General features: G+C 39.2%; 1 protein-coding gene across 1 annotated transcript in view; it reads right to left on the minus strand.

The window, feature by feature from the left end:
• LOC134803442 (ATP synthase subunit beta, mitochondrial-like) overlaps positions 1-8,296 on the minus strand; it is a 30,052-nt gene extending 21,756 nt beyond the window's left edge. The window contains exons 1-4 of the mRNA XM_063776260.1: positions 8,137-8,296; positions 6,480-6,652; positions 2,759-2,893; positions 507-1,245 (exon numbers count right to left, since the gene is read on the minus strand). Coding sequence (XP_063632330.1) covers positions 507-1,245; positions 2,759-2,893; positions 6,480-6,652; positions 8,137-8,188 — 1,099 coding nt within the window. The 5' untranslated portion in view covers positions 8,189-8,296. The remainder of the gene's footprint in view (positions 1-506; positions 1,246-2,758; positions 2,894-6,479; positions 6,653-8,136) is intronic.
• Positions 8,297-8,655: the final 359 nt, after the last annotated feature.

An 8,655-nucleotide genomic window follows, 5' to 3' on the forward strand; every position in this document is an offset into this window, starting at 1 on the left:
ATAGTTTGTTGGCGAGATAGCGCTCATTTTTACATTTTAAGAGCCTTAATTACTTTTATTTTAACAGCGTATTCCTGATCATATTTAGAGACAAAAATGTCCTATAAACTTTTTTGAAATTCGCCTAGTTTCAGACTTAATACCAATTTAAAAAAATCAAGTTTTTATTGTTACAAAGTGCAAAACGCCTTATTGATGGCGATGTTGCTACTATGGGACGTAATCTAAATATCCTTATCGATAGATGTCAAAAAGTGACAAGTAACACTTTGCAAAAACTAAGTTTTAAGAAGAAAAAAAACCTTTTTATGTACAAATACATTAAAAAAAAGGAAAAAAAAAAAACAAACAAAAAAAATTTTTTATGGCGAAATTTACTTAAACTCATATTTCATTTTTTCCTTCTTTTGACCTCAGAAACTGACGTATGGAGCTACCACTCTTTCTTTACTTATACTCTATGCGTGTACTTCTTATAAACAAACTATAAAATATGTGACACTTACCAGCTATGATCCTACCAGTAGCCCCAGCACCTGCAGCTCTCGGCGGCCCTTTGCTTGGAGCCGCTTTCTTCTCACCAGCTGCGGCCGCGGCTGCCTTTCCACCGCCCTTCTTGCTCGACCTGACTTCAGACGGCACGAGCACCGACGTCAGAGGCTCAGACCAGCTACACGTAGGCGACAAATCCCCAAATCCGGACGCCACACGGCTGAAAGGATCTGCAATAGCTAAAACAGGTTCCAGCTCAACGGGATCCTCTATTCTGCAGCTCTCGAAGGTAGACATTGATCGTTCCCACGGAGTTTTGTGAGGAGGCGTTCGAGTGAATGGGCTATCGCTAGGATTTGCCATACTAGGAGAACCAACAGGTGTCTCTGATGCTTGTTCCTCGATATCGCGTGGGAGAATCGGTCGTGTTGTAGGATACTTGTTTGCATCTTGCGGAACTGATTGATAATTCTGATCGGGAACACCCCCTGTCGCAGTGACAGCCGGGCGGTTGGAAGCCGATGTTAAAGGAACACCTTCGAAATCTTGAGCGGTTATGTTCGGATTTGTAGCGACGGGAACTGTTGGTACAGATGTTGGGTTGAAGTCAGCGTCTATCGCCGTCACGTTCATGGGGCCCATGGGGCCGAGCGTTAGATCCTCGTTGTCGTAGTTGTAGAGGGGAATTTCACGGTCTAAGTCTATACGTTCTTCTCCGGCCATGTATTCGAACTTCATTGGATTATTGTGGATCTGTGGACCCAGGACGACAATGTAGTAGTAACAACAATGTATTTTGAATCATTATCTACTTTACCGCCAAAGACAGAAACAGATGGAGGAAGATCGTAAGAGAGAAAGCGATACAAAGGGAGATCACGACCCTCTATATTGAGGAATACGACGCAAGGGGGAGGATCTACTTTACGTTTCCTTACCTACTTTAATAATAATTTAATAACTACATAGTAAGTTGTAGGACGTACGGTAAAACGTATTAATAAGTTTAAATCTTGCCTAAAACTTAATACTTATTAAGCCTATATCTTATTAAAATTTATTATAAGTTGGGTTTTTATTAATGTATGGAGTGATCACTCTAAGCTTCATTATTTTCTCTATAACTCAGACATACAGGAACCTATATTTACATCGCTATAGCTTTTAGGCTTAAATTAAATTATATCAGACACAAGCCTGGCCAGGCTTAGTCTAGGTTCTATATTCTAAAGTCTGAAGGTCTCAAACTATACTTCGTTTTTTTTAGCATTAGAAAGAAGGTAAGCGCTCTTGACATTTATTTTAATTGAAAAACGCTTTTTAAAAATCAGTAACTATTACTTGTGAAAGCAGAAGAATATAAATGATAGTATTAGATTCATAATTGTTACATATTTGCCGTGACTTATTTTTAAAACGTGTTTTTCTATAAAAAGACACATCAAGATTGTTTACCTTATTTCTAATGCTAAAAAACGAACTATAGGTTTTTAGGAAATGTAGAAGTGTAAAGAAAGAAAAACGTAGTACCTTAGAACAAAATAAAAGTATCATTGTTGCACAGTAGGTACCATCGTAAACATTGAACCCATTCACATTTTTATAAGTATTTTTATAAATGTGAATGAGTTCATATTTTGCGTCCATGTTCGCTAGTATTAGGTACAGTCACCAGCAATAATATGTTACTCTTCGAAGGCCGCAAAAATATGTGACACGCTCTTATGGCTCTATAAATAAGATGGTGTCAGATATTTTTGCGGCCTATGTTGTGTAACATATTATTGCTGGTGACTGTACCTACCATAACTCTGCGCGATTTACGCCATTTAGGGTCCTCCTAGCTAAATTAGTTGTTCAATACTTACGCTATAGAATTTTCAATTGAGCAAGAACCCTAAATGGCATAACAATCCCGTATGGTGACTGTACCATAGACAAAACTGTAGGCAAGTTCATATTAAGCGTAAGAAAAATAGACGATGGGCCTTCCTTGGCGCAGGTACCTTATGTGCATTTTGCTTCGGTGTTTAAACTCGATACAACACTTAACCATTGACATATATCTCAGGACCTTACGGGCACTAAACATAGTTCAGCGGTGTCATTCACGAATTCGAGCCAATCGTGCAGCCTAACTCAACTAGTTGCGACCAATCTCGCGCGTGATGCGAACTCATCAACCAATCGCGTTGTAGCGGTGTCACACCGCTGTACTGGCCCCATTCTTATTGCCCGTAAGGCCAGTCCTGACAATGACACTAACCGGTTGTGTCGGCGGGTGTGGTGTCAGGTCCAGAGGACGAGTCAAGCCCAGGGGCGGTGGTGGTGGCTGGTGGAGTGGACCCAGGTTATCGGCAGGCGAAACTGCGGCCGTCAAGGGCACCGCCGGAGGTGCTTTCTGAAGGAAGGGAAATATTGAATGGGAGAGATGTTACTAGTTGACTAGTTGTCTACTCCTTTGAGCGAGGGCCTCGCTACGGCGCAAACGATTGGCATCTTGGCTAGACCATGAGGAACCCATTCCCACGGGCGCTTTTACAACGCGCGTTAAAAAAGCGTTTGAATGACACAAATGGATACAGTATGTGTATTTATTCACATGACAGCGGTGGCGCTTTTTATCAAGCGTTGTTGGATTTTCGGCTGGTCGTTAAATCGATTTTAGCGTGTGGACTGATTCAAGCGCTTTATTGACGCGCGTTGAAAAAGCTCTCGTGTGAATGGGGCTCTGTTCATCGATGCGTACAACCATAGATAAAACAAAGTTTTGTGCGGAAAAACTACATAGAGTACATATAGAGTAGCGAAATTATCAGTTCTGCTACTTGACAATAGATGTTGCGACGACCTTAAAGTCTAATGCTCAACAATTTTCAGCTAATATTATAAGCGGATTAACCGGAACTCTATTTTCAACTCCTTCTGCTTGTGATATTAGTTGTAAATTGTTGTTCAATACAATTTTCGCGACACTTGAGACATCTAGTATCAAGTAGCGGTACTGATGATTCTTCTACCCACTCGATGCTAGATATCCACTATGAAAATAATCGTCGTTTTGGCACCCAAACTGATGTATGGAATTTGCACTCTATGCTTACTTTACATTTAACTTTACAACATAAAGGATAAATCAATTATTTCAAGGAATTTCAAGTAAGTATAGTTTCTATTTGATTGTACTGTACAGTCAAGATATTAATATATCGGTACGGACAAAGTGCTAAAAATATATACACGACCTTATTGCCCATACATCAAGGTAGTGTGTACAGTCAACTGTAAAAATATGGGTGCACAAATCATCTCAAAAATATATCCCATAGCTCTTATGTCAGCGAATTAATAACTATGGGACATATTTTTGAATAAGTTGGCTACTCCCATATTTTTACAGTTGACTGTATATTTTGGCACTTTCTTCGTGTATACCTTGTCTATAGTCGTATCATCGAGAGCGTGGAATTGCATATGTAGTAGTATTGTTTGTTTACAGGCATTCTATATTTGAATTTTCTATTTTCTTGTACTATCAGCATACAACCACTACAATTGCAATTCCATCTTCTCGATAATTTAACTATACCTTGGCTTACCCATTTATTACTTCGCCTAAAATACGACTGACACGCCAACATAATAGGGAAGTTTCCTCTACTTAACTTTTTGGATGCCAATGACCGATATATCCGCACCGCAGGTCCAACGCCAAAGACCGATTAATCGGTCACAGACCACAGAGAAACATACACCTACGTGCATATGCATAAAGTTCAATTTCAGTTTTGACACTTCGGTGACGTGGCGTCCGAGTGACAGCTTTTGTGTTTGACACGGCGTCGAAAAGGTTAACCCTTTATAAGGCAGAGACGATTTGGAAACCACTTAGTTAATAAACATTTACGGAGAAGAACATCCTCTTTTTTATTTAACTATAATGGTATTATATAGCGAATATATCAGGCTTTCTTTCCTCATTCATACTTTTTCGGTCAGTATTTAATTTTAGTGTAATTAATTAATCTATAGTATGTGGTCAATTTATGCACTATGCCTGTCAAGGGAAGCAAGCTATCGTCATTGTTTCCGTTATACTATTAAAAATATACACGTTATTATCAATTGAAAGTAGACCTGACGGAACACAATTTACAAGCGGAAGTCTCTTTCTAATTCTTTGATAGAAATATCGTATGTAGTCAATTAAACGCCAGTCTGTACAGAGCACCTTATGTTTGTTATGTCAATGTCAATGAATAGGTGTATTGGAAACAGATCATCTGAAAACTCAAGTGCACTAACAGGCTGAGTGCATATATTGACCACATGTTTTTCTTAATAATTTCGTTTTTTTTTTGCCGTAGATGTGTTCCCCAGTGCATTACAAACATGGTAGTGTATTTAACTTTCACGTAGCATATCTGTATAACTGGGGCCTTATAAAGGGTTAAACTAATAGATAGGTAGGATAGGTTCGTTAAGTTGCTTCAGATTCCCTAAGAGCAAACTATCCAGGGCTCTAATACTTAATTCTCTTTGTCCAGGGCTTCGTCGACTCAGGGAACGAGACAATTATTTTACGTTTCCCGATAAGTATGCCTAGGAACTTCATGATCTGGCGGATATTACGATCGGCTGTTGACGTATCAACTACTTTCCCCCTGCCAGGGATTTGTGGATTATATCGGTTGATACCTGGGCACATTGCACTTTGTTTCAATCTAATTTGAATCTTTCAAAAACTACATTAACCCTTAAATGCATAGTGTTGCCAAATGTGTACAAAGCATTAGACAGCTCACAGATTAAAAAAAAGGTTTACGTTCTTGAACACACCTTTATACCAAACGTCAAGTAGTAGGGTGATGATATAAGGGTTAAAATTACGCAATATTTGTAATTTATAAAAATTACATTCGTTTTAAGACGGAAAGTCGGAAAGCTTGGAAAAATCCAGAAGTTGATAATTTTTAGTATGTGAATATGGACGGTGTTTTGGGGGTTTATAATTATTTTATATTTAAAAACTTTATCATAGGTATATCACAAATAGTGTACCTTTCTAATGGTAGTAAAACATTTCATATATCTATTACTGAAAATTACATATTTACATAAATATGATTCAGCCAATTCAACTTCTAACACTGATTTCGCAGTGAAAATCGAAGTTAAGTATATTTTTTTTTACTATTTTTCCTAGAAGCGGCAAACAATTATGTGATACATATATTAATTTCGGGCAAAAAGAAAAAATCATGCATTTAAGGGTTAAGGTATCATTACTTTTGTTTTATTGTTTTCTAAAACAAACGAAAGTCTCCCTAATCTCCTATACAACAAGGTTCAAATTAAAAATAGGGAAACTTTGTATGGTGGGCCTTACGAGGTTACCTATATGTAAACAGTCATGCGATAGAGTGAAAGAAAAAACCATTCATAAACAGAAACGTATTTATTTCGTAAACCAACATTTTTACAAAATAATGGTATAAAAGCGATTACATAGTCACTTCAAAAAAAATCAACCAGTCATAAAGCAAATCAAAAAACATTTGGTCTACGAAAATTTTCACTCTAGCGGATGACACATCACAATTTGTACCTAAGTAATAAAACTCTTAACATCGCAATATATAGCGACTACACAATAAACAATTTAAAAACCAGGCCAACTTACGTTCTTAAAAAAATAATGCAATTATTTTACCTTTGAATCTCAGTTGCATTGCAAGAAAATTCAGTTTTTGTAATTTTTTTATATTCGTTTACATGTTTACTTAAATCATCTGAACAGTAAACTCAAGCTAAGGGTGTCTGAACTTCTTCCAAAGCAATTGAAACTGAGAAAATTTTGGCAGCATCGTCACATACTTCTGCAAAATAGGCGTAAGACCTTTCAGGAGCTCGTAATACGTCATGTAGCGCGCTAGGTCCGGCTTTGGGATTGGGACGAACTTTTTAGTGCTGTCTTCGGGGACTACCTTGTCAGGGTTAGGGATTTCAGGTTTCTGCTGGATCTTAGGGGAGGCGTAGGCGGGGTGGGTGGGGCGCTTGGGCTTGGGCTTGTGATCGCGGAGCTCGGGCAGTTCGCCCTCGATGTCGCGCGGCGGGATGGTCATCTCGCGGCTCGGCGCTTGGAACGGACGGTGCCGGGCTGTCAGATGAAGAGATGAATACTTAGCGCCACTTGCACCATCTCAGTAGCCCGGGGTTAACCGGTTAAACTGTTAACCCAGTGTCAATTTGCAATGGTAATGGGTAACTCCAGGTTTAACCCTTTACCAGGCTAAGGGATATATATTTCCCATATACTGCACTTCAAACATGTATTCTATTTTAGACGAGTAAGACTGACATTCGATTGTCATTTTTGAAATGTCAGCCTGGTAAAGGGTTAAAAGGTTAACCCCGGGCTAGTGAATAGTGCGAGTGGCCCTTAGAGTCGATTATCTCGGCTAATGACAGAATAAAAAGTAGTTGAACGTTAACTTTAAACAATCTTGTTAAGAGACAAGATAACTAGAACGACAATGGAGTCGCTTTGCTTTGACCTATAGGCCTTTTTGAGCTTTCATAGACAAAATTTTTCTGGCTTTGATCTTGATATAATAGCTTTCGAGTCACCAGGATATTTTGTGGTAAGATCGGCCAGGGCAATTGCAATAAGGGGGCAAAAAGAGCTACGTACAGTCAGCAGCAGAAGTTGCTAAGCGGGCGAGGTGTTCAAAATCACCTTGACACGCTCTTATTCTCTTAACAATAAAGTCGCGTCAAGATCATTTTGAACACCTGGCCCGCTTAGCAACTTCTGCTGCTGACTGTACAGAGCTAGCCTGGTCCTGCCCACCATACTCGCCATACTCGGTTTAAGCCATTGAAATTTAAACCAGTTTTTTTGGAACATAGAGTCGATTTTCCTTTGTTTTACGTTTTAAGGAAAACCAAACAAGTTTCAGTCTAACCTTAACCTGTCCAGGCTTTTCATTCATAACTAGCTAAGAAATCTCAGACGCATTAAAAAGCATGGTTTCGTATGTTACCACTTTTTACTACTTAAATTACTTACGGCATCACACTTCAAGACCGAGTGAGGTATGTCGAGATCCGACCGCACCAAGGTGCAAAACGTCGGATAAAGGCGAAAACACACTTATCCCACGTACGCAACGTATGCAATGCATTATGACATCTGAACCCTGAAATTTGTATGCTTAGAAACATACTTGTCATACGCAACGCAACGCATGACAAGTATTGTTCTAAGCATACAACTTTCAGGGCTCAGATTGTCATAATGCATTATACCTACGTTGCGTACGTGGGGATAAGTGTGTTTTCGCCTTACGTCATCACCAAACTTAAATGGAGCTGGGCGGGACATGTTGCCGGACAGAGTGATGGCAGGTGGACCAAAATGTTGACGGAATGGTGGCCGCTTTCAGACGAAATGAGTACCTGACGTCCATTGACTCGTTGGGTGGACGACATTCGGAAGATTGCGGGTCACTTCTGGATGGGGTTGGCTCAGGACCGGGATAAGAGGCGTACTCGAAGAGAGGCCTATGCTCAGCACTGGGCGATAAAAGGCTGATATGATGATAATGATGATTACTTAAATTGTAAAAATTCAAAACTTACTGTAATTTGCACAAAGATTAAATCCAAATTTCGACAGCCTCATGTTTAACATCACACAATTAATTATGGGTACTTAAATATGTTTTTACTGATTATTGTGAAAATGGTAAAACTTTTGGGTTTGTGTAATTTTCTTGCTGGATGACAAATGTCATTTGGAAACAAATTGTTTTGTTTTGGAATAAACGCGCGTGACAGTTGATTTTAATTCAATTTTATCGCATTTATGGCGCGTAATTGTAATATCAAAGAGGTTTTGTTTACGAAATACTTCAACCTCTTCCGATACTTTAATGCGATAATGCGTAGGCCGAAAATGGAAGTAGAGTCTGTGCGGAAAGAGAAGAGTCGTGGAATGTATGGGGCCCAAATCATTCCACGACTCTTCTCTTTCCGCACAGACTCTACCGAAAATTATAGAAATGGCGTCTCCGTTTGGTTATATCCTCTAAGTGCGTAGGTATAATTAAACCGGCCAGGTGTGAGTCGGATTCGCGCACGAAGGGTTCCGTACCATTA

This window comes from Cydia splendana, chromosome 26 (genome assembly GCF_910591565.1).
Source record: "Cydia splendana chromosome 26, ilCydSple1.2, whole genome shotgun sequence".
NCBI classification, from domain to species: domain Eukaryota; kingdom Metazoa; phylum Arthropoda; class Insecta; order Lepidoptera; family Tortricidae; genus Cydia; species Cydia splendana.